This window comes from Notolabrus celidotus, chromosome 13 (genome assembly GCF_009762535.1).
Source record: "Notolabrus celidotus isolate fNotCel1 chromosome 13, fNotCel1.pri, whole genome shotgun sequence".
Classification (NCBI taxonomy): domain Eukaryota; kingdom Metazoa; phylum Chordata; class Actinopteri; order Labriformes; family Labridae; genus Notolabrus; species Notolabrus celidotus.
Window position 1 is genome coordinate 21,900,618 of NC_048284.1, and position 27,535 is coordinate 21,928,152.

The 27,535-nt window shown below is 40.3% G+C and overlaps 1 protein-coding gene across 5 annotated transcripts in view; it reads left to right on the forward strand.

The window, feature by feature from the left end:
* Positions 1-27,535, forward strand: part of mdga2a (MAM domain containing glycosylphosphatidylinositol anchor 2a) — a 351,098-nt gene that overhangs the window by 263,970 nt on the left and 59,593 nt on the right. For 3 of the 5 annotated variants that reach the window (XM_034699300.1, XM_034699302.1, XM_034699301.1), the window contains exons 10-12: positions 2,606-2,697; positions 2,806-3,043; positions 16,323-16,643. In XM_034699300.1, coding sequence (XP_034555191.1) covers positions 2,606-2,697; positions 2,806-3,043; positions 16,323-16,643 — 651 coding nt within the window. The remainder of the gene's footprint in view (positions 1-2,605; positions 2,698-2,805; positions 3,044-16,322; positions 16,644-27,535) is intronic. The other 2 variants (XM_034699303.1, XM_034699304.1) reach the window with 1 other exon arrangement.

The window sequence follows — 27,535 nt, forward strand, 5'->3', positions numbered from 1 at the left end:
GCACAACTGTTCAAGTTTGTTTCTCGGTTCACCTTACTTGATTCTCTGCAGCTTCATTCAGGTTTGTTCCTGTAAGTGGCTCCCTAGTTTCTTCTCAAGGTAGACACAACAATCCACCATTCATAAAAATGTTCTTTGAAATTCAGGCACTTGATGTCACATTTTTTTAAACCAAGGTGATTAATGCATAGCACTTTTAGGTATTCAACATCTTTTATCCATTAAGATTCACAAATGCTGTAAAGAAATATTTTTTAGATGTGAACTTCACTTTTCTAAGTAATTGAATGTATAAGCTTGGCCTTGTTTAGCATTCTGTGTGTAAAGAGAGTGCCCAGTACGTGATCGTCTGATAGACAACTTCATGAAAAAGATTAAAACAGACCTGACAGAGAAGAAGAGCTGGACCGGAGATCGTTAAGTGTCAGGTTGTGTTATAGTTTCTTAAGTTGAAAGAAAAATACACTTGAACTGGAGGAATGTAAGAAGAGGAAAGAAGTTAATCCAAATGTTTATCCGCTGTCACCTGTGACAGGACAATGACTTTGTGTGGGAAAAATGTGTTTGTGTGTATGTGTGAGAAAGAGATAATACTTTCTTAAGCTACAAACTCCTCTGAGCATGTCCCTGGAACACAAAAGCCTTTTCAAACTGTCAAGATAGAACTACAAATCTGTTTCCGGCTCTTTCCAACATGTGGGATTTATTAAATGTGTGCTTCCTTTCAGATATGCTCACTGAATGGACTCCATACTGTCTTATTAGACTTATAGTGTGTATGTTGGCTAAAGGAAATTGAATTCTGTTGTGTGTGTGATGTGGATGTACACTGTGATGTAGCATTAGTCCATAAGGGAAATAACAGTGGCTTGCAGGTATTGACATGTATTATCTTCATAGTGATTAAGGCCACAGATTTATGCTGCACACCATAACGTGTTGATCAACAGTTTCCAGGCCAGAATGATTGGGTTTCATACCTTATTGATAGAAAAAAGACAATATGAGACAGGGGAATGAGTGAAAACACTCTGTGTTGTTTGTGAGCTTTTTGTGACTGTTGACATGATTGCAATATTTGTATCTGACACACGTCTTAAACAGGATTCGCCGCCTGCTGACGCTGATTTCAAACGCGAGCAGGAAGATCATGTCAAGGAGGCGCATGTCATTCGTCGCTCCCCTCAAAGTGCAGCTCGGCAGGCATCACACTGTTTTGCACATTCAATTTCCTGTGTTTAAATCTGACACGCAGGTTTTGTTTTTCGTTTTCCCTTTACCAAACTGAATATGATAATGTCACTTGGGAACTGCTAGATGAAAAGATTTCCAAGGTGCCGTCAGCTTTTTCTTTTTTTTCCCACTGAGGAGATGAGTTGAACAGTAGTGGCGCGGGGTTTGGAACCAATATAGCATGCATTATAATGAAATCATCTTCTTTTTTCAGTGCAGAGAAGCTAGGCTTTGTAAATGGAGTTTGCAAACCAAATTAGATTAGAAATGGTAGGTATTTTATTAGGTATCTCTCCAATTTCACAGTGTGTGTTTATGTGTTTGTGTAAGTGTGTTAGTGTGTGAACCCGCTGTAGAACACCACACTCTGTGACTATCAATTTTAATTTAGGTTCAAAGCACTAGTCTTCAAAACAAACACATGATTCAGCTTTTTTTATGAAGTTCTCCATTTGACCCTTTAGCTGCATCAAAAGCTCAACTTTAGCTCAACTGCCACAGATGTCATAAATGTTTCTGCTCTCAAACTTTTGGCTCATTTAACAGCTCTGACGTGAAAGTGACGCACCCTGATGAGCAATAAATAACTTTTGCTCATGATCCTATATTTATAACAGCATTCTCAAGCGGCTGTGGCACAATGAAATGGCCAAATGCTTAAAACTACAAAATTAAGTTGCCTTGAGATGCATAACAATGCTATACAGCTATTGACTGAAGTTGCTAAAATTGGAAAAAGAATAAAAATATATTTACACTTTTTTGTAATGAAGTTTCAAATTAATTTAATAAAATTCTATTGTTAGGCTGAAAGGGTCTTCTGCTTGTGCTCCTGCCGCATGTAGCACACTTGCAAGAGGAACAGTTGCAGAGTGCAAAGAGTAAACCATGAAAATGACATGGAAGCATCCAGGTGAAGTCACCCACTGGTTTTTGAAACCCCCTTTTCAGCCTTTAGTTTATCAATTCGGCCACCACTATATTTATTTTCTACAACCAGACCAAACTTAATTTGGAAAACAAGATAGATAGACGATGTTATGTCTCTGTCCTGCTTTAACGCCTATATCTAATCTAAATGGGACCAGGCTATACAAAAAACAACGGTATGCTGTATTGAAGACTTCAAAAGGGCAAAACCATGTTGGGAAAATAGGTTATAAATCAAACAAGAATTGTATTTTTTCCATCATAGACAGCTCAAATTTTAGTTTGCAACCTAAGTAGCATCCTGCTGGTCATTAGAAAAAGCCAGGGTTTATGGCACTTTGGTTTTTTATTCACTTTCTCAACCAGAGGCCAAGTTTAGTTCTTGTATCCAGTCAATAGTTCTGGGATTTTAATTCTAATGAAGTGAATTTTCTCTTTCCAGCTTTAAAAAAGGGGCGATTCTGGATCACTCCGGACCCTTACCACAATGACGACAACATCCAGATTGGACGTGAAGTAAAGATATCCTGCCAGGTAAAGAAAATAATTTGAAGAGTTAATACACATATACAGTACATATACTAATGATAAGGTAGGACGTTACCCAGGGTAACACATCTAACATCCTGCTGTATGTCCCAGGTGGAGGCGACCCCACCAGAGGAGCTGACGTTCAGCTGGCTGAAGAATGGCCGTGCCCTGCGCAGCTCGGAGCGAATGGTCATCACTCAGACTGACCCCGACATCTCCCCGGGGACCACCAACCTGGACATCATAGACCTCAAGTTCACCGACTTTGGCACGTACACCTGTGTTGCTGCGCTGAAGGGTGGAGGCATCCCGGAAATCAGCATTGATGTGAACATCTCGTCTACAACTGGTGAGCCTCACACCCCTTTGTGTCAGAGACACATCTACACACCTCCCCTTTCACATTCAGCACACACATTTACACAGAAATCTTATTCCTGTTTTAATCACACAATCAGGCTTTCTACAATCATGAAAGGAAAATTAAAGTGCTTGTGAACAAAGAAAAGAAAATCAAGTGGCACTATTTCTTGGACTGTTGGCAAGGGACGTGTTTTTTTACAGTCTTTGTCTTATTTTCAATCTTATAAGAACTTTAAGGCTTTCTCTAATCATGCCAAGTAATGACACAGTTTAAATGTGTTACAATCATGTATTTTAATGTTAAACTCAATCTTTCTACAATTTTCATAAACATTGTAGATCAAAGCTGAGCAAAAAAGTAAAAAAAAAACTCATCTTGTTAACATAAACAGCACACAGGTGTTGAAATAATCAAAACGTTCAATCTAATTTGGATGAAAGCGGTTTATTTAGTATAATTAAAACTGGAAATTATTTAAATCCTTCAAATTTTTAGCAGTTTTGCAATTTGAGCTGCAAAATTGGAATATAAAAGGAGACATTGTAGCAATGTGAAACAAGACCAGGTTGTGGGTAAAATATATGTAAACTTTTAATGGTCAGCTAACCCATATCTTAAAAAACACACGTCTGGCACTAACAATGCTGCATCCCTGCACAGTATAGATGAATTGAGTTTTGTTTATGTCAAAGTTATTGCATTTTGTTTTGCCTTTTTAATAAGAAGTGGGATTAAAGTATCAGACATCTTTTTTCCAAATGAAGTGACAGCCTCAAATTGAGTGAGGTTTCTTTCACTTTGGGAAGGACTTGTTTTGTCTACTTTTCATTCTTCAGCAACACAAACAAAACTCTTTCACTTCTGCTCTGCTGGGATGGCAGCTGAAGTCTCAAGGCCTTAAAAACTCAAAATGTAAGGACTTCATGTGTGCATATAAAAGCGACACACAGATTTTTGAGAGTGTGATCTGGGTAAACTGACTCTCAAAGCACCAGAGCTTCTTCACAGAGTGATTTCTTCATTCTAGTGTTGACTCCCTGACTGATCTGTCCCAGACTGTCGGTCATTCAAGAGCCACTGTCTTCTACTGTAATGTCTATTAGCTGCACTAAATTAAATTACAGCACAAACACAAGCGCATTGCAATGATTTGTTCAATTGGACTCCTGTGAACCAAAGCTGACTCCATCAGTCCGACTAATCAGAGACTTAACATCCATCGTCCTCCCATCTAATTGGCTGCCTCCACCATTGTTCCGACTAACATTTGCATACATGTGTACAGCATGAGAATAACACAACATACCAGTCCACCTCGTCTACTGAGCTGCATCATTGTAGTTTCAATCATGGCATGATGAGTAGTTCTGTAGTGACAGAGGAGTGTTTCAGCTGCTGTTTTTGTGTCTTTGAGATTCTCGGCAGTCCTTCTGTACGCCATTCTTATCAAAAGATGGCACGGCGTAGGTGCTTGAGAATCAGTTCTCGATCTTGAAAAGAATAACAAAAGAACAAATCTGCCGTCAAATGTCAGTTTTTCTGTCTATTGTTTTAGATTTAACATCAATCAACCCTCTTGCTGTCAGATTTGAGAAGAAAGAAGCCTTCACTTGCAACAAAAGAGAGCCTGACTTTTAGAAGATTTCTATGTGGCACATTTTGAACAGTTAACAATACGTTTTGTACTACTCACTTCCTACAAGCTCTGTAATAACGGTGACATGCAATGGTTAGAAAGACAAAGAGAGAACACTTCACTCTTTTTTTGTCCTGCAATCTCCAATTTTGCAACAATCACTTTGCAGGAAATGTGTGGACTTACCCTTTATCCCTGCGCATTACATCATTGGCCATCAACTTTTTCAGAGAGGTGTAATTCAGCTGACTCCATGCTTAGGGACACCTTCAACAGAGGCTCCTGATCACTACTTTTCAGTCTATGTGGGGAATTCCCATGGCTGCAGTTGCAGATATAAATATACTTGTGTGTGTTTGCTACTGATAAGTGACTTTTTACACCTTACAGTTGGGTTCATAGCAAGCTTTATTCCCTCTTTTACACTCACACCCATGCTCATGCATCACCAGGCATATTTGCACACTGCTGCACCTTCACTGTTTCTCACCGGCTTGAGCTTCCATTGCACACACACCTCGCTGCCACTCACAGCGTGAACATGAAAGTAGCACGTCGACCTTGGGTGCATAATTATTGTTAGATAATCCTTTGATAATCCCAGCGCTATAAAACAGTGGGATCAATCGCACCTGCCAAGATTGTTTCCTCATTATCTTTTAAGTAGTGAAGTCTCTTCTTTTGGAGTGCCAGGGTGCTGCCAATGCATTAACACAGACCCTCTAATGTTTAAAAAAAAGAACCTCTGACTGAGGAAATAGACGAGGAAATGACTGACTCTATTGTGATCATATGAAATGAAAGGTTTCCTTAAGGCTCAGATGTGATTGCTTTTAAAGCTTCCATTGTTCCAGTCACATGGGTGGGTATGAAACATTATGAAAGTGTTGCACTGACAAAAGGGCTGTTCCTGTCATTGGACATAATGTGTTGAATTTAGCTTCTGCCTGTTATAATTCCTCCTGCTTTACCTGTATGTGCCTTGGCTGTTTTTCTGAAGAACGACTGTTATGTGTGGAGCTCTCTCTGTTTAATTTATGACACAAATAAAAAAAAGTGTCTTCACAGAGCTGCACCATGTAACGTCTGTGAACCAAAGCGCCCTGTGCCTCTGCCTCGCCATATGCCTGCAGCCTGTTTTGGGCTGAATAAGCCGTGTTTTTGTTCCTTTGCCTTTTCTCCTGAACTGAGAAAGCCCAAGCTGCAATTAGAAGTCTTAATAAAAGCATTTAGGGGAGATTACACTGTAGGTCTGCCAGGGTTTCATGCTGAGGAAGAGGTTGGAAAGAGCCTTAAGGGTACTCTGGTCTGAACACTGCAAGCTCACTGGCTTCTCCAAGATTCCACTCCAGGATCCAGATCCCAAACGTTAGCTTAGCCTCAGCCTGCAGCACGTCGCTATAAAAGAGAATATTTATCATCTTCCATTCTTTCAACTTTTGATGTGCACACATTTCAACAGCTGTCATGATATCTCCCTTTTGGAAAAAACTGCACTAATATTTACTATCATGACACGCTCATTAAATAGCAACGTCTTTTCCATCCCCGAGATTGTGAGCTTCATGCTTATTTATGAGTGTGGTCAGGAAACGAGGACAGACTCCCCCTTTGGATACTGTCAGAATTAGAAGAAGAAAAAAAGACACAGGAGCAGCAGAAAATAGTTATGAGCATTGGTGTAAAACATCTCATAAACTTCTAACAGAAAGTAGCCTATTAATCCTCTGATTAGTCCTTCTGTTACGGGTGTGTCTTCACGGATTATTGTGAATGTTGTAATTATTGACATTCTACGGCTGTGGCTCTGAAACGTTGTAAGAATTCAGACTGGCTCTACCTCAGGGACCATCTTGAAGATAAAATTTTAATAGCATCTGGAGTTATTACAGATGGAGTCTTGACATTTAAAGCCAGTCTTCGTCACAAAGCTGATACCCGCTTATTGCACTCCTCTTATTATAATTACTATACACACTCGATTCTACCAACTTGGTTGTCCTTTAAACAGGAGAGAAAAGTCTCTGTTGATACTTCTGAGCAACAGGACACGACAGAAGCTCATCCGCAGTCTGATTGATGATCTCAAAGTATTAGTGTTGAAAGTCACCCCTCTCTTTAGCAGGGGAGATAAATCCTTCCTTGATGAGTTGCTCAATTAGCATCCCGCTCACACCTGAAACTCTGGCACCACCCAGTGTTTCTGTCAATCTCAGGAATCACTGCAGTTAATGAATTAAGCAAATCAATTAAGTGCTCAGTTGATTAAAAAATGAGCTGGTATATAATAAACACAATTGAAGGAGCTCCTTTTCCCCCCAAAGGAGTGTGAGTCATCTGAAGCTTTCAGCAGGCTTTTCTGTCTCTGTCATTTGAACTTCCTGAGGTCTGTTTGACTCTGATTCATCGTGATCTGCCATCATCCCAGTGACACATGTGACTCTTATTTGAACAGCATGACTGCCGGCTGTTGACTGCGCTGATGTGCTTGTTTCAACAACAAATTCAGCGACCCTGATAAAAACAAACCTGGTCTGCTTCCTGACTCACCTACAGAGTGCAAAGGTTCAACTGCTGTTTGGTCACCGTGGGTAGAAACAAGATGTTTGGTGCTTTTTGCCTCCGTGTTTGGACATGTGGTGCTCTCACAGAGTGTGGTTGTTTGTTGATGTTGGTCAGATGTCCATTCCATTTTATTGCTTCCCTGCGTGCGTGCGTGCGTGCGTGCGTGCGTGCGTGCGTGCGTGCGTGCGTGTGTGTGTGTACAACAGGAGAGGCAGCTCGTCCAACAACTTGCTGAGTAACAACAAGGAATAATATGAAACCATAGATTTTTTAGCATCGTCTCATATCATTGCTGTCTGTCTGCTTCTGTGGAGACATGTCAAGTGCACATCAATATCAAAAATGGTAATTGTGTGAAGAGTTTGTCTCTCCATTTTTAATGACCATTCAAGCCGTATGCACCTCAGTTTCTGCTGCCTGCTTATGCAATTTACAACAATAAGGGCAGATGAATGACTCAAATTTCATTATGTAACATCGCAGAGCATTAACTACAGCCAGCAAACATTGACTTTACTGAAATAGAAACTGTAACTGGCAGTTCAGTCCGACACTTTGCCTTGTGTTCAGCATCTAGGCTCCAATCTCTCAACTTCTCACAAATTTATTTTACATGCAGAAATTAAGGGGCGATGAGATAATATCTCAAACACCCAGTTTGGCCCTGCAGGTGGATGCTGTGGGGGTGGTGGGGGATGAACGTTTAAGCACAGCTCAGATGCCAGGCAATGGTGGCTATGGCAGAGCAGAGGGAGTGAGCCTAAATCTTGCAGCTTAAGTAGACTGCCAAATTGGCGGGGTATGCTAGTAAGGTAAATGTGAGAGTGATGCACATTGACTGGAAATCAGTGCAGCACAAGTTACCTGCCTGAACTAGCTCACAGCACAGGCATTGCTCTGTACAGTTCAACCAGCACACTGAAGAGATACCTAATACTGTATCTCTTCAGTGTGCTGGTTGAACTTCGTTGGTAATGAGATGCCAGATGCCATCCCTTGCACAGGTTACATTTTTGATCCTGTTGCCCACTCCCTCTTCTCACGTTTCCTGTCTCTCTGCAGCTATCTTACCAAATAATTACAACCCAAATAAATACAATTTTTATTGTTGTGCACCCTAGTGTTACTAACATGTGTTCATTACTTTTCCAAATACAACCATTTTGACAAAAGAGACTATCCAAGCTTATTTTTCAAATAAACAGTGACACATAATGATTAATTTAATGAGTATTTTCATTCCTCAAGACAACCGCCTGATATTTGGTAGAGAACTACCAAGGAGATATTTGACACAAAGGAAGTTGGGCATTTTGAGCCGCTCTCTTTGGGTGATTATTTAGTTGTAATTTATGAACAAAATAATATAAACCAAACAGTTTGTTTTTGTTTTATAAGGAGGGATGTCCCAGAACAACCACTTTCCCAATCCTCTAAACATTCAAATTCTGACTAACAGATCACTCTAAATGTTGGAAAACAGCCGGAGATCTGTTGATATTGAGCACAACTTATCCAACACAGCAAAAACTCAGGATCACAGAGTCTGCAGGCAAACAATGTCAAACTGGTTTGCTGTGTGGGACTTATGTTTATGGAGCTAGCACCACCACTACTAGTCTTCATTGCTGGTTAATGTTGACATGCCTGTGCTGGTTATACATTGCTCTGGTAGAGTTATATGGCTGTTTAACCTGACAGCCTACAGTGTAGACTTTAACAATGATAATGTTGAATAAAGTCTACAACTGCAATTGTAAAGAAAGAGTAGTGCACTTGGAGCAATTGATTGGGAAAGAGCAGCTAATTGAATCAACTGTTTCTGCAGCAATAATATTTGTATGTAAATGGTATTTCCCATACAAGAGAACAGTTTGATAAATGGGGATAAATTAAACTCTTAGAGCAAACAGGGCCAACCACTGTGCACGGTGGGGTAACAGTATAAAATGGATGTGCTGGTGGTGATTATGATATTTTCTTTATGTAACCTGTTCATTTCTGCTGTACTCCTTGAGCAGGAACTCATAGTTAGCACTATGAGTTGTAGTAAGCTGGTGTGCTAACATGCTAACCCAATAATAGCTGGATTACAGCGTACGCTAAGCCATACGGACACTTGTTCCTTATTCATTTCATATCCATGGCTGAACAAAGGCACCACCCTTCAAACTCTTTAAGTGACAGGTATGCTGCTGCTCTTTCTCCAGCTCGGTTCACACTGCGTCATCATGCAGATAGATCCAAAGTGTGACAGTCCTGCCATTTAAAACCGTGGTCACCAAGCAACGATTAGACAATCTCTGTTCAGGGTAATGAACAGTCAGTTAGGTGGCATATGTATCAGCGATGATAAGACTGAAACTTGTATAAATTTGATGTTATTCATTAATTCCCTCTGCTGGGAACGCTAAAGCTGTTCTGTTATAAACTCTGTGAAAAATGGAAGAAATATTGTGAGAACATTCATTTCATATATTTTTTTAATTAAACATTATTTAAACTGGTAATCCCATTCAGATCCTGGTGTCTCATTTTCAATAGATGGTCAAGATGACAGAAATAAAAGTAACTCTAAACATTGACATTTAATACACCAACAAAGATCATAATTCATAAAAAGGAAGTGCAAAAGTTTCACATGCTTGTCAATTTCTGAAATACTACCGGCAAAAACAATCGACCACCACTTTTGTGTCTGTGCATTAAAATCCTTAACACCATCTATCCCTAAACTAAAGGGAATCAAGCCAGTTAACTTCAGTTCTTATGTTAGAATTTTTACAGATTTAGGGGGCAGAGTAAGTGCACAAATGAAACCCAAAAACCTGAAACTAAATGTCCCTGATCATTGTTTAGTTAGGAACTGTGAACTGGACCACTGGACCAGAATAACGACATCAGAGACCAGCACACTCCAGCATTGGATTAACAGCCCAATAGAGGTCCAGAAACAGATGCAGAGAGCCATGAACTAGGATGAAAGGGCTTAGCAGCTGCCTCAAAGCTGGTTTACTGTCCTGAGATCTGAACCATATGACAACAGAAGTTGCCACGGTCATGCCACTTTGAGAATGATAAGCACATAACCACCTGGCAGCATCTGTCAGCACAACACCTGTGATGTTTTCTTGGAGAGACTGTGGCTGCTGAAACTGTCAGAGTCACTCAACACTACCGTGTACATTTAAAGAGGTCAGGGATATGTACAACTGTAAATGAAAAGCAGGAATTGTAGGTAAACTGTACCTTTCCTTTTGTCCATAAAATATGTTAATAAGATTGGATAACTCTGCACATTAAGCCCAGCGTTCCTGCTTATATCCTCATCTGCACCACCTGAAGTCATGCTTTATGGAGGTGGCCATCTGGGAAATCACCTCCCTGTCCAGCTGGGAAAAACCTGGGAGGAACACATGAATAAGAAGTACTCTTCCCTCCCTCATTAACTACTGCTGAGGCCCCTTGAGCGATGTACATAAACTCTGCTCCGTCCAGGGGAGTTGCTCACCACTTAGCAGTACCAAAAGTGGAGGTATTGGAGGTGTGTATTTGTGCCAAAATGGGCTGTGGGCTTTTCTTTCACTCTGCCTGCTTGGGTAAATGTCAAAAGAAAGAAAGCAGAAAAGCAACTTTACTGAGAGCACTGTGGCTACAAATCAAACTGTGGCCCATGAGAGCTTTCGTACTGAAAGCCTGCTGCTCTACAGACTCAGCCTTGAATTCATAAGGGGCTTGTTTGATTGATCGCAAGATAAGTTATAAAATCTCAGGGGAGAAGGAAGGATATCAGAAAAACAGACACACAGTAGCGGCCTGTAGTGTGTCTCGGAAGTGTATCAATGCACTAAGCCAATTTTAACACATCTGTGGATATTTATTACACTTCAGCAGCTTGGGGAGTAGATGCAAAGCTCGTCCACACACACAGATTCACAAACATGTCCACAGTGGACCTAAGAGACTCCCCTTTGTCCCCAGAGGTCCAGGACCCGGAGGAGCAGTGAGTCCTGTCATATTGTGACCAACTCATTGGCCTCAAGCAGCTAAACACACACAGTATCACACATAAAGACACATACTCTGCAGGAGTTGCAGTAGTGTAGAGCGGGATGTTGCCATGGTGATGCAGAGTGATGTCACGGCTCGTAACCAAAAAAGGGGGCAGTGGGGAGGTTGTTTACTCATAAACACATACCACTGCTTTAAGAAAAGTACCAGATATTTCCATGTGTTGCAATCGGCTTGCATTGCTCTAAAGTGATCCAGAAATGAGTCCCCACTCTTTGAGATCATAGCAGATACAGTTTTAGAGACGAGCAGCAGTACTGAGGCCAAACAAGGGGTCCCATCCCTAATTTAGGCCCACAGAGCACAAAAGCTTACACACACACGCACACTGAAACATGATTTTCAGTGAACAACAACAACCAGAAGCATCCCATCGAGGAACTGAATAAGGATCACAGCATGGTGTCACCCGTGGGCGAGAACAGAAACACTCAGCTATACACACACGCACAGACATAAAACTGCCTTAGCAGACACACTATACAAGCATACGCACACAGCGGGCATGCCCTGCAGGCATCACTGGCATTTGGATGGCTTTGGCACAATGAGAGCACAGTGAAGACCAGTAGCGGGCTCTCTGCCACACTGAGCATCTCAGCGGTCAGTCTCACACACAGAGGCAGGGTGTTCGCTTGGAAAGAGAGAACGCAGGAGAGAGAATAAGAGAGAGAGAGAGAGAGAGAGAGAGAGAGAGAGAGAGAGAGAGAGAGAGAGAGAGAGAGAGAGAGAGAGAGAGAGAGAGAGAGAGAGAGAGAGAGAGAGAGAGAGAGAGAGAGAGAGAGAGAGAGAGAGAGAGAGAGAGAGAGAGAGAGAGAGAGAGAGAGAGAGAGAGAGATGGCCTAATGTCTATGTGCATGCACAGTTTTTTTGTTCAAATGTTGGTGTAGAGACAGACAATGGCAGCTGATGGCCAGTGTTCATGCTGCCAAACCCACTAGGCAGACAGCTGTGATTGCCTGCCTAATCTGGGCAATGGAGAGGCCAGGTGTAATGATGGCAACTCAGCGAACACACCTCTTCTGCACTGGTTAATGGATGCTTTCTGCTCCCCACTCATACCGCTGCTGTCAATTCACCATTTTACTGTTTGGACAGAAGGCAACGTTGGGAAAAGTGGAGAAAGTATGCTGTGAAAAGAAATATGTCAGCTCTTGACACCTGGCTGTCTCAGTGGAGCTGTTGTGTGAATACCAATCAGTGAATGTATGAGAACAAAATGAGCGTCCACTGTCATTGTCTTGGCGGATTTCATTTTTGCTGCTAGTTTGATGACGATCAGCACTGCCAAGACTTCTTTATGAATTTTCAGCCCCTGTTAGCTCATGCTAATGATGCCAACCTTTTAAGCATTACGTGCAAGGAAACTTAGAAATGTATGTGGAACTGGATGATGCACTGCTTTTTGTGTAAAATGCAATGTCTGAAAAGACACACTCCAGTCATCGAACAATGTTTAAGCCGTATGCTGTTGTAATAAGTGCGGAATGTAGTTTGGTATTGTTCTGATTAGTCATTATCTGGATGGCAGTATGTTGCTCCAAAACCTGTATATATTACTCAGCATTAATGATGTCATCTCAGATGTGCAAGCTTCCCATGCCACAGGCACTTATGTAGTCCCATACCCTCACAGACGCTGGCCTTTGAACTGTGCTTCTTTAGAAAGGAGGACACAGCGTCCATGATTTCAAAAATAATCTATATCCACACAAAAGTTTACCACTTTGCCTCAGTCCATCATCAATGGGCTCAGGACCACAGACAATTCCTGTTTCTACACACCGTCCCAGCTCTTTCGGAATGAGGTTGTACATTCATGAGACAGCAAACTCCAAATGACTTCCCCACTACAGCCAAAAATTACAATTTACTACATTTGAAGGCTCTTATTTAAATTGAAATTACAGCTACAGCTACAGCTTACAGTTTACAGAAGATCCTGATAAATTATTGACCCCATTAACATTATTAAACATTTTAAAACCACGTTAATTTCTCCCTGGATGTTCATGATATCATTGCATAACCTGGACTTAATCAGTGCAACTAGTTGAGCTTTTCTTGTTTGCACCAGATCGGTTAAAAACTATTGTAGTTGCAGCACTTACCCTTCGACTCACTGTAAGGACAGTAGGAACAACTGACAGCTCCAGAGTTGTTACGACAGCGGGATTGTTACCACTCACCCAGAGAAAAATGGGGTCAAAAGAAATGTAGCTGGACTACTCTGTTTCGTTTTCTGGATATTGCTGGTGATTTCATCACTGTAAAACTTCAATGTGGCCTGACTTCATTCCAGCTGCAGCATTGTTTGGGCAGAATGACAGTGATTCCAAAAATCATCAGGGAAGCATGACATGGTTTCATCATTGCGGAGAACATTTTCATTCCTCTACTTGCTGGGTGTAAACTATTTTTGCGAGCAGTGCTACAAAATAGACTTAGCGTGAGCTGATGGTTTGGATTCACACAAAAATACACGCACACTCATACACACATCCACACACACATGGTACTCTAGGAGCCGGTGCCATTTGCCAGGTTTACTAATTAAACAAATTCACTTGGCCAGCATGCTTGAAGAGGAAGCAGACTGCTTGATACAAACTGCTAGTGTTCCTGCTTTCCAAACATAGACACATACACACGCACACACATACATACACACGCACACACACATGCACACACACACATGCACACACACACACACACACACACACACACACACACACACACACACACACACACACACACACACACACTCACACTCACTCACTCACTCACTCACTCACTCACTCACTCACTCACTCACTCACTCACAGAGGGCCACTACAGGAAACCTGAGACTGTGTCTGGCAATTTGGCACTGTGCACTTCTATTATGTTTCATCACTGTTTCAGCAGGGCTCTAAAATGTCTGTTAAACAAAGGCAAAATATTTATTGGGTCATATTTTGTTACATGGCCAGCAATAATGCTGAATCACCTTTGGGAGAGGTTTCTGTTGTAAATGCACTGAAGTGTATGCAGACGCTGTGAAGAGATTTATGGGCTGCATGAGGAGGAGGGCAGAGACGTAAAAAGCGATGGAGAGGAGTGGTAATGATGCAAGTGATGGTGATAAGAATTATGAATGCTGTAATGATGCTGCTGAAGATCAGTCTGAGAAATAGTGTGGCCATGAGGAGAAGTTTGGATGTGATGTGATGATGAAAATGTGGGTACGATAATGACGATGCTGTAGCGCTTATGATTCCAGTAGCAACACTGACAAAGATGATGCTTGTTTCTTTGAAGGATGATGTAACATCTGCTAAAGAAGAGTTTGAGTAAATGTTATTTGATTGTATCTGAGTCAATGCGCTCATGTGTAGTGACTCATTTAAACTGCCAGAAATGTTCCATGAGCCCAGGAACTATTATGGGGCCTTTTTTCCATCTAAGTTGGAGAAATATTTGACTAAATATAGCTATTTTACATATTCCCTAATTGTTTATTGCCTTTTACTTGTTTTGGTGCCAGTACTTTTTGGTGGACCAAGGAACCGTTTTCCTTTTTGTTTTTCATTTTGGCTGGAGGAACCCTGTCATAAATTTAGTTCCCCTACATAGATTTAAGGCACAGAAACAGTCAAGGAACAGATGAGGTGCATGGCTGTTAGTTATCCTTCCTTTAAAGTCTAGACTTAGCACAGTATCTTCTATTCTGTTGCTTTCGTGAATACTTCATATACTGTTGGTTGGTAGCGAGCGATACAAACATATTTAGTATATTGCAAGTGGCTGTAGGACTGTTTCTGCTTTCTAGTGTAAAATATTTCCATACTGCTGATATTTTAGCCCGAGGTTGCTCATGCTACCGTACTTCTGGTTTGCTCTCTTCTGTAAATTATGCTCAGTTTACGACCGCAGGTGTAAATGATCGGGTTGCGATGTTTGGCTCAAATTGTTGATCCCTGATCAGTTGAAAAATCTAAATAGTGACTCAGGTTCAGAGGTTGAGATCAGGATTGGGACATCCCTGAAGGTGTCAGACTTAACAGGGGATTTCATCATTTTTTTAAGTGACACCTGCTGTACAACAGCACAAACATATAGTTAGCAACTACAAAGCCTGTAACAGGGGCGAGACCAGGAAGCAGCCTGGTTGGCCATCCCCCTTCCCCCATTGACCACCTCAATATTTCTAAGCTTTGGGTTTGGCTATTTGTCTTTTCAGAGGCAGGATTTATGTGAAAGTCTATCATTTGGGCTATCATGCAGCAACAGACTGCAAAGCGCTTTATTTGCATTTCATAGCACATTTATTTTTGTTATTACTTTGAATTGAGACTGAAGAAAAACATCTTTCTTTTCAAACATTATAGATATAAGCTAAGTATATGTACATGACATGATGACAGCTGTTCAATAAGTGGAAACTGTATTTTATTTTTAACTTTGAGAGGTGTGAAGCTAGCTGTTTGCTCTTATTTCAAGTTTGTATGCTAAGCTGGGTTAACCAACTGATGACTCCAGCTTTATGCTTAGTTGCAAGTACAGCTATCAGTGAAGGGGGCTTCAGTTCCTTGTTAAAACATTGAGTTTATTTCCCAAGGCTCTTTTGTACCTTGAATCGTGGGTTTTAGAAGGTTATTATCGATTATCAATTTCTTTTTAACGGTGGGTCACAATAAATGTATTTTCTTGTCAGCTCCTCATCGCATTGATCATTGTTTTCCATTGCTTGATTGCATTTAACTTCCTCACTGTTGCCTTTTTTGGTGGTTTTAGTTCTGATACATGCTCAGATCGTTCTTAGCCATTACCGCTGCCAGTATCTGCATGGTTCATGGTTCATGTAAGCTCTGTGTGTTGCTGAGATCCAGCCTCATTGCCATTGCAACTTGGATGCCCGTTCGCTTCCCTCCATACCTTCCACGCTACCTCTCCCCCCAGTCGACCATTTCCTCTTACCCCGCCTGCTGACTTTCTAGAGCCCCATATCAGTCCCTCCTCTGTTTTTCTCTTTCTTAGTTCCCCCAAGCCTGACAGTCCCTCGGGGCAAGTCCCCCCTGGTGGCCCGAGAGGGTGACACAGTGGAGCTGGAGTGCCTTGTTTCAGGAAAACCCAAGCCCATCATCCTGTGGTCACGGGCCGATAAGGAGGCGCCTATGCCGGATGGCAGCATGCAGATGGAGAGCTACGATGGTGTGCTGCGTATTGTTAATGTATCCAGGGAGATGACCGGATCGTACCGCTGCCAGACCAGCCAGTATAACGGGTTTAACGTGAAGCCGCGGGAGGCCATAGTGGAGCTGATTGTTCAATGTAAGTAGACCTACTTAATGTTTTTTTTTCCCTATGTAAATGTGTCTATAGTTGTGTTTATATATGCATTTTAAACTTGTGTGTATGTGGATGTACTCTGCATCACTTGTCCCTCTGATGTATTTTCTTTCTATGCTGTATAATTAATCTTTTCACCTTCCAGTCCTGTGTGACTAAAATTAAACATTCTTATATTTCTTTCCTGACACGCCCATCCAATTTCTCTCAGACGGCAGTAAAATTAGTTCAATCCCCTGGTACCCAGGGTCAGGTCTGAGAGGGAAGAGCTCTGACGGGAGGACTTTATCCACAGATTGTAAATCAAGCTGAACTAATATCAGAGAAGAAAAGCTCTGAGTGCTTATGCTCATGTCAAAGAAGACCCAAAGAATGATTGCAACTATATCCTCAGGCCTTCGACCCCCCCCCCCCCAACCCCCCCCACTCTCTGAGAAACCCCTTTCTAAGATGTGACATTCAAAGATGGCTTAACAGCTAATTAGGGAGCGGCTAATTTATTCTGGCTAGTATTCATTTTGTATTCATTTATGGAGATTTGAATAGGATTTTTCGAATGTACGTCAGGGATTCAAAGCATTGTTGTCACTCATTCAAGGGACGGGTTCGTTTCTCTCTGCTATGAAACGAACTGAAAATGGATAGAAAGGAAATGAAAGTGATCCATGTGGGGTGCTACCGTTCTCTGGCAAGTGATTGTAGAAAATAGAAAAACCGAGTGTCATAGCCAGAAACCAATTGTTGTGATCCTGGCCTACTTAGTTAATCCACACATCCATCCATTTTAAGCTTATCGAGAGGAACCTGTGTGGCAGTTTGTTCTCCTTGAACTACTTCCATACTGTATAAACATAAAGCAGCAGACTCTGTGCTGACAGACATCCTCATTATTGGACACTACCACATAAAAGATGGCAGAAAACATCCAACATGGTCTTAATTGTGAGACTTGAGCCTGAGTTACAGCCACAGCTGCATCAGGGCTTGGATGCATACGAACTTGACACACCCACTACTAACATGTTCATCAGAAAAGGAACCAGAACAGCCGTTTTCCATTTATGCCACCGAGGATTAGAGAAAAACTCTGCCCTCATTTTATTATAAGAGTTGTATTGTACTTTTTGCTATGGATTTCATATTTCAGCTTAGCCACAGTAACCCACTGTGCTGTGTTAAGGGAATTAACAGAGTTTTGTGTGCTTTGAAGAAGACTGTGTTAAATTCTAAGGCTGAATTGATTATGATTATTCATTGATGACAGCCCATATCAAAGGTTTGTGGCTTTGGTACGCACCATTGCCGACACCAAAAAGTAAACAAAGGATTTGGACTCTAAGACTCCCTTCATTAATTAGTGATACTCGCTGGCTCTGCTGCTTCATGTAAAGAAGGTGTGGTGTTAGAGAAATATTGTTGCAGGCAAATTGAAAGACTGGTGTAATTGCTTTTTTTTTTTAAACTCAATTAGACACTGCTAAATCTTCAATCTTAGCAAGTGTTTGAATATTTTTATAGGCAGATTATTTTTTTTACTTATTACAAGCTTGAGGCCTCCATTTTTTCCTTTTAATTCTTGAAATAAGATGCTTATGTGTACTTATCATGTGAATGTGGCTTATATTAAAACTAATCAGATATTTTTGACTTGAAGTTAGACAATTATCCTTCTAAGTTTTGAGTTTTTGCTGTTTAAAATTCAGCTTTTATTGAACTTTCCCTCAGGTTGTTCTTTGCTGTGACATTTAAATAACTTTTAACTGTACGGTGATCCACACGAAGCAAACATGCCCACATATCATCTGCATCTCAGCTCTTAAAAACCAAAATGGATGAGTTGATGATGCTGCTCCATCTCAGTAGAGAGCAGTTTACTGCCTCAAGTAATATGCAGGAAAGAGGTCACAATGATCTCTCCTAACATTTGGAAAGCAGCAGGAGCACGTAATGTATTCAGTTTACAATTTATCTCTGAGCTGGACAATTAGAGTCAGAATAAAAGTAAGTAAGCCTTCAGTGACCAGCCGCTTCTTAGTCAACAGCTTCAATTACACAGCAATTACGTGAATTACATTTTTTTCTGCATTGGCATCAACATCGTATACGAGAAGTTTTGATCTAAATCACCAAAAAAAAGCTTTCTTTGGATTAAACTAAAAGACGATGTAGAAGATTAAGAGAATAAAAAGTCTTCAGGACTCAGTTAGAAACAGAAGGATTTTTAACAAAATAAAGACTTTGGATCTTTGGTGTATTTATCATCTGGCTTACACATTTGGAGCTCAAACTTTCTTTTTCTAAATTTAAATCAAATTCAACAAGTTGGGCACACTTTGAGATGTTGAGGTCATGTAACAAAAAAATACCACATCCAACAAAAGATGCTTGTGGAATTGGCCCTTATTTATAAACCTGGTGTAGATAACAGCGCAGATATGGGGGCAGAAAATCAATGTACGACAGGGTTCAGATGTGATATATCAATCATTCGTACTCGTGGCCAGTCAGAGAGTACCCATGATCAAGTATTGATAAACGTGGTGGCTGAAAACAATCGTCATTTAAATACCACACCCCTAAATATTCACGATCCAGCTGGCATTTACAACATGGGGGGGACACATCATGGCAAAAAAGCGAAATTTCCCTGAGCTGGAGATCGACACCATAAATCTGTGTTCCTTGGCAGCCTGAAAAGCGGCATTAAAGAGAGTTAGAAAAACCACAGCTGGAAAATAAAATCACTGCAACCGTCAACAGTGTGGGTGTGGAAAATTCAACCCCAGCTGAGGTTTGAATATTTAATTCAGACATCTCTCTTAAGACCTAATTTATTCATCTATGGTATGTAACTTTTATAGGACTTGATATAATGAAGTCTTTACATTTAGGTAAAACAAAGGGTCAGACCTTAAGATTGCTACTCAAGGCGCTGTGTCAAGCTTGCATTGAGCAACAACATTTTCAGCACCAAGGACAGTGCATGCCATTTCAGAGGGTAGGTATATCACAAGCGAGCTCAACATACCCAGGCTTTCTTTGAGTAAGCTGGCAACACAATGCCTTAAGCTCCAGCTGGAAATAACGGTATCTGTGAAGTCAGGCTGGTATAATGAGAAGAAGTGATGAGTAGATTGAAGTTATAGCAGAAAAAATATAGACCACTGCTGCAATTCAGAAAAGAAAGGAATCCTGCAGATTACATGCTTAGCGCCACAATTGATATCTAATGTGACAGCTGCACTCAGAACAACTCTGACACTTTAGTAATTTGATTTAATTTGTTTTATTTATAAAGGCACCATGTAAAACATTGAACATAAATGTTAGTATTTGATGCACTGTACCAAAGATGGCTTAAAGCTATCACTTTAACAACGATACAAGGCTAACCCTAGGAGCGTGGGCTCTGGGACGGCTGCACCGTCTGCCTCGGCTAATGTTCGTACCACAATAAAGAGCTTATTACCTGAAATAGTGTCAAAGTACAGCTTACCTAATCTCCACTTTGAATATTCATCTATAATGAATAAGTGTCATATTAACATATGTATGTTCTGGTTTCATTTTATTGAGACATTACCCAGTCTCCTTTGCTTTGATGAATATAAAATGATCAGTTGACCAGGACTATGTGTGGGTGCTGAACTGATCCACTTAGTATCTTTGTGTAGATAGAAGTTTATGTTTTTTGTCAGACTGCTGGAAGACATTTTTACACTTTTCTCAGCTCTGGCAGCTCATTATTCTGTACTTTTTATCATTAAAGGCACGAGGTGATAACAAGTAGCAGATGTCAAGCTGCTAATGAAATGCATGAGGTCAACAGCAACATTATTTTTTGTTTGTTTATCACTTGTCTTCTAGGATTCTTTCCACTAATGTGCACTATTCATGAAATACAAATAAAGATAAGATTCTTTGCTTGAGCGAAGACAGCAATCTTGGAACCTATGTGATGCAGTCTGAGACAGTATTGCCGCAGGGGATGAAAGACAGATTTTCCACACTTCTGGTGAAGTCAACTGTTATTTGGATTGGCAACAAAGGATATTCAGTCCACAATTTCCTCTTCCCTGTGCTGGTCATTTACAGTCTGACTAACATCTAGAGACCAAGGAAATAAATTTGCAAGATGTGGTTTACAGGTGTATCTCTATCTGGATTTTTCTTGTCAGATGTCCTTCATAAGAGACAGCCAGTAGATTACAGGATTGCATTGCAGTTAATGCATTCAGCATTAGCTGTTCCCAATTACTAATCAAACTACAAACAGAAACCCAAAAATAATTAGACTTGAAAAACCGTATCCCTTGTTTTTAAATGCTGCAGTTACTTACAGGTATATATTTGTAGAGATTAAAATTAATCTATTCAAAATAACAACAATAATCATAATCATGATAATCATAACAATAATCATAATAATAATAATAATACATTGTATTTATGTAGTACCTTTCAAAACACAGTTACAAAGTGCTTTACCCCAAATATAAAAATGCACACCATCAGATTAAAATAACATTAAAAGCATGGAAAAAGGTGTTAATCAGCAGAGGTGAAAAAAACATCGACCTAGCATTAACGTTAACCTGATGAAAGTACAAGTTCCTCCAGGAGTAGCATGTGTGTGCAGACCTGGAGGAACTGCAGATTCAGGACCATATTTTTTGGACCTCAATTCTCAGACTGTTGTTGTTTTTGACAGTACCACTTGGTGCATTGGATCACCAAGGGCCGTATTTTCAGCTTGTTTTGAGTGTTTCCATTTCAAGTGTCTAACAGTAACCATAACCTTGAATTACTATTGCAACAACATAAGAGTCCTAGAGATGCAATCCAAAAATATTGCACAAAAAATCATTATTGGGGGTTGGGCAGGGATTTGTCTCATAATGCTAACAGCTTTTACAAATGATCTCCTATTCTTCTACTTGATACAGACGTGTCAGTTATGACACAGTTGTCAGGTAACCATAGACTGTATGTTACAATGGAGGCCATACGTGTTCACTCACTGTGAGATTTAGAGCTCACCCTGCTGACTGGCTGCAGTATAGATCATAAATCTCACCTCCACCAGGTTAGGATGAAATGTAGGTCAAACTATAAAATTAAAATACACATCAAATACATTTCTCAAACATGCTTTCTGTCATTACAGAAAGTTCTTCTCATGAGTTATGTCCAAGGTTTAATTTTTCTGAAAGTTCTGTCTTAATTAGTTATTTGATCTTAAAAAGATGATTGATTGGGGGGCTGGTGGCCTAGCGGTCCAAGCATCCCACGAACATAGGCTACAGTCCTCGTCACAGGGGTCACCGGTTCGATTCCAGGCCGGTCGACCATTTCCTGCATGTCTTCCCCCACTCTCTACTCCCCACATTTCCTCTCTGTCTTCAGCTGTCCTATAAAATAAAGGCAAAAAAGCCCCAAAAATATAACTTTAAAAAGAAAAAGAAAAAGATGATTGATTGACAGCTTTGTTAACTCATGAGGGCTCCTGCAATGTTCTGTTCTGGAATATCAGAGAAGGAGAAACAGAGTGAGAAAACATACCAAACACTAACACAAGAGTCATTGAACCTTCCATAAGTGCCCATGAAGGCAGTCTTTTGGCTTTAAAGCTCATGATGTGAAGAAATGATGGCATGTTGACCATTCTGTATACAGTCAATGTTAGTGACACAGAAATGAGGATATCAAAGAAAAACTGTATTTACTAGAAGTGAAAGGTTTCGATAATGGTTTTCCAAATTGGAGTCCACATTAGAAATTAATTAAAGAAAGTAATGCTGATAATTAACTCTCTGCTGATCAGTTTTGTTTATCTATGTTCAATCTTTTTTCTTTCTCTCTATCTCTCTTCCTCTCTCCCTCTCTTTCATCATAAATAAATGCATAAAATGCATGACGATGTAGGGTACTTACCAGGGTAAACTTGTTTGAGTAAGAGCAAGAGATGGTCAAGTGATCTGGTGCACATTTGAAGATGTTTTTCTTGTACATAGTTAACAGTCAGTGTTTAACTATGAACATCCATGAAAGAGAAGTTATAAAAACATGTTTGGCTTTTTTTAGATGACATTTATGAAAAGGGAAATCATCCAGATGAATTGCAATCAGTGCATCTTTATTATTATAACCTTTGCAATTGGTTTTGAACAGCTTGTACATAAAACGTAAATAAACAACAATTTTCAGAATCAATAAACAAATTGAGTTAGATACTGATGTAAGAAGAAATTCATTTTTTTTCCAATAAAGTTTTTGTTAGTTAAAAATAATCATCAAACAACTAGAAAGATGAATAAGGTAGTATTTAAAAAAAAACAATTTTGTTTGGGTAAAAGAAAGGTTAAACGGTTTGACCACACAGTATTCACACACTGAACTGTTTCCTATATGAATAAGACCAGGAGCAACAGACTTAAAATTGCAGGTGTCACAACGGACTACTAAATGTACAACAAACAGTGAAAGAGTTTCATAATCTTCACATCCTCTTTAGCCTCGATAAATCCTAAATGATACAGTGAAAGCTAAAATGAACACCGTTAACTTTCATTTCAAAAAGCACAGGTAAAAGCCATGTGAAGGTCCTCAACCTTTGAACAGACTGCTTTTGAGCTTTCCCCTTTCACATCCAACCAGGAATGGTCATCTACTAACTAATACTTCCACCTTCTCCACTGGCTCAGTGAAGCTGGACAGGGTTCACTCACAGGAAATGACCTTGGACTTGTCAGGGACACTAAAATAGAGACAGAATATCTCAAGATTAGATGATAAAGACACTCTAAGACATTCAGTAAAAGGCCGTGCCACTAAATGTTGCTTTCTCTTCCGTGAAAGATAAGCTTCGGCATGTGGTTGCATCACAGGATTGCATACTGTACAAGACACACATTGAATACACATTGTTTCACTTTTGATTCTCATCCTTTCAGCATGGGTTTCTTAAGAATTCAATTATTCTCATTATGTGTCATTATTTTAATGGAGCACCTCTCTTGCAATACAGTTCTTGATGTGGCACAGCACTTTCATCTGTTCACAATCTTCAAAGCAGGACACGTAATGAAGAGTGTTATTAGGGCTTTGGTGTTGATAAATCAATCATTCTGCCATGTTCTTGCTTCAGAGCAAGTTCTGCTCTCTGTCAGATTCTTGTTATTTATTAATAGTTGGCATCAAAGCCTGGGTTTAAAAAGCAAAAACAATCCGTACTTGAGTGGTTGGATTGCTTAGACACTATTTGAGTTTATTTGAAAATTTGTCCTTGATGTGTACACATCAGCACACACTCCTGACTCTTGTACGTTCACCAAATACATAGACCTTTTCTCATCTTTTCTCAGCTTGAGATTTTTTCTCTATTAGCACAATCCGACCCTGCTTTTGTTGTTCGCTCAGTACCACTGTTGGTATGCCCGTTCCCGTCTTTCTCTTGGCCCGTCTCATTGTGTGTCAGCACAAGCCAATCCCTCTGAGATGCTTTTCTCGCCTGCATTTCCAGGTCCCAGCATGAGCTGCCCGCCTTTGGTGGTGAGCCATGTGCAAAGCCGCGTTTAGTAACTTGATCAAGGGACCGAGGTACGGTCCTCTGAAGCAAAGAGCATTATAGGCGTGAAGGAACGACTCTGGCAAGTCAACAGCTTTGATATGTAAAAACCTGCATCTGTCGGCTGGCAGCAGCAACGCCAGGAGGAGAGGTAGAGGGAATGGAAGACGTCTGCCTTTAGAGTCGTCGCTCTAATAGAATTGCAAACGCCAAATCCCAAGCTGTGACACCCTAATGTTCTTAGTCAAACTGACTTGGCATGATCTGGAGGCTCGAGAGAAGGAATGAAGAAACGGAGAGAAATAGAAGAGAGGAATGAGGTTTAGAGTGGTCTCCTGTCCTAGATACCACATCCTGTCAGAGTGAGAGTTATCAAGCTCTACTTCAGCCCAGATGCACAGGAATCTTTTATCCGGGCTTCCCTTCTGTTCCCTCTCACATCAGCCATGACACCTGCCTGATGCAACCGTGGGATTGTCCCCCTGAGCAAGCGAGCGACTGACACACATCGGAGAAGACATACCAGGATAAAGACCTACCGTCTGTGTAAAAGTAATGAGCAGAATTACACGATTATTGTTTTTAATTAATTTTCCTTTCTGCATCAAGAAGTCCTGCAATGCTGGCCCCCGAGGCCCACTCTAATGTGAATCACATTAGAGGGATCCACATTAGCCTAACGCCTGCAAATTAATCTTTTGCAGTACAGCAGGGCACACACACTCTGCATTTAGGGATGAAATTTTAATAAGCCTTCTATTTTTTTCTTTTTTTTGGGAACAATATTGAATTGATCGGCCACATCAAATCCCACACCAGAAAAGGTCAGCGAATCTGTAGGTTGTAAACAGAAATGTGCACACAGCTTAGACAGCTTAATTCATAACTTGGTCTACGACTGAGCTAAACCTATTAGCGGATCACCAGGCCACTCCTCACACTGAAGAGTCTACATCGATTATCATTAATTGTATGTTCATGTTCATAAATTATCCCTAAGTTTTAATAACAATATGGTAATGCCAGTGGTGCTTAAGTTCATTGTTTGATTGCAGAGGCTGCAGCATGAGGGAAGGAGGGCGCGTTGATGCGGAGAAGCGTTTGCCTACATTATTCAACACAGGGACTCATTAGAAGTCAGTTGAATCAGGGTTATCATTTCATATTCTGTATATATCTCTTTGACTTCCTAATGAATGTTATTTTCTCTATCAAGACCAGATATTGAAGCATGTTATCCTTCTAAGGATATTCTCTCAAAAGAAGGATTTTGCTTCTATCTTAAAACAACCCCACTGTTTCTTTCATACTCCCACGTGCAGCTGCTGAAGGCTGCTTCGTGAAACATGACATATTTCTGAATGGAGCCCTAGTTTGTCACAAGTTGATCTAAAATGTGTTAACAGATGTAAAATAAAAAGAAGTTTCATTTTGGAAGACTGATATCACCTCAGTAGAAACGTGTTCTTCTTATATTGACACATATGAAGTTGTGCTGTCGGATGTCCAGTGCCATGATGGCTTCCGGGCTTCCACCAGGGATCATCGTACAATGATTTAGTTTTGATGAATGAAAACAGATATCTACATGCAAGTACATCAAACAGTCAGCTCTAAGTAGGTTCCCAACATCATACCATTCTCTCTTCTCAAGTTGCTAGTCCAAATGAGATCAAAGGCAGTGCAGGGGAAAGTGTGTTTGCTGGCTTCACCAAACTTTGCCATCGGTCCCATAAGCTATTTCACAGATGATGCAGTAAAAGAAATGAATTATTTCTTCAGTTGTTACGAGGAAAGAAATGTTGTCAAGGGATGAAAACCGTTTTGTGTACTAGGCTGTAAATATGCTTTAAAAGTTGGCATCTTAAAATGGACTCTAACTGGGTTTCCTTGAGCCAGGCTCAAGAGGATATAAAAAACTGCGGTTTTTCTCTTTACCCCGCTGGCTTCATTTTTCAACACTGAAGGCTGCAGCTTTTTTCAGATTACAGTAATCTTCATTCATATAGTTTGTATATGTGATTGGAAAACAGTGTTCTTGAGTAGTCATAGGCTTCTATCATACTCCAGCATACATTTAGATAACAATGCAGGATGATAATCGACAGTCTTTTGGTGTCATTACTCCGAGAAGTGCAAATACCTTCAGTAGCTGGTATTTTTAGTCACTATATCATTGTTCTTAACTTTTCAGGTGTTTCTACTCATTTTTCACTTCCAACACTTACACTTATGAACAGAACCATGTATTGTATAGTATACATGTATGTATATATATGTACATGTGTGTGTGTATTTTAACAGAGCTCATGAACCGCAATTAACGGGTAATGGTAGTATTATTCCCCGAACAGAGTAATCTTTATTTCTTTCTCTCTTTCTGTAGTTGTTTGTGCTGTAAACTATCGTATTCCTCTTCCAACAATAACAGATGCAATCAAGTATTTGAATGTTACTTTGTAATTGCTTTAAAGGCCCTGTGAGGAATTTTGATATGGCTGAGAAACAGACTGAAAATGATACTGATGCCTCTTTATAACCTTTAATAGCAAACAAGACCATCAGCAGCAACACTGACACCTTCTCTGTTGTAATTTTTAATGCCTGAAACCGCCCTGGGGGGGTAGGTGCCAGACCAGATGATGGACATCTTGCTTCAGAAACAGCCTTTCTTTGACTGTTTTCATGGAAAATAATCACATTGCCTGATAAAGTTGACTGATGAACACAACAGGATGAGGCTTTTGTTGAAAACACTACTTTTGCATGTGTAGGATAAGAGATAAGAGGTATCACTTTGTCCACAAGGGGGGCGCCAGAATCGATACAAAACAAAAGTTCCTCACAGCACCTTTAACTTATTTTGTCTTACAAACAGGAAATAGAGTGAGGCAATGCTTAATGCCTCTTAAGCTGGCTGGTCAGAAGATATGGGTTCATCAGCAGGAGGGCCTTAAAAGGAGGGGAATAAAATGTCTGGTTTCAGACTGAGGATGAACAGACAGGCTGTATCAAGGCACAGTAAAATACAATAACTATGCAAAGGTTCTACTTCACTCATATATGGTACGTCTTCACATCTACAAACATATGATATTGCATTCAGTTCACATTGAAATCACAAGAGAGGGATTTCAGCTCTTGACTTTTTTAGATGATTTGAATTACAGCAGAGTAACAGAAATGAACTTATCTGAGACTTCATTAAAAGCAAATATTAAATTAAAAATCTGAAATCTAAGTCTGTATCAGAGCCTCTTCCATTTCTGTCTCACCCAAATGTGGTCATCTGGTCCCGAAGAATAAG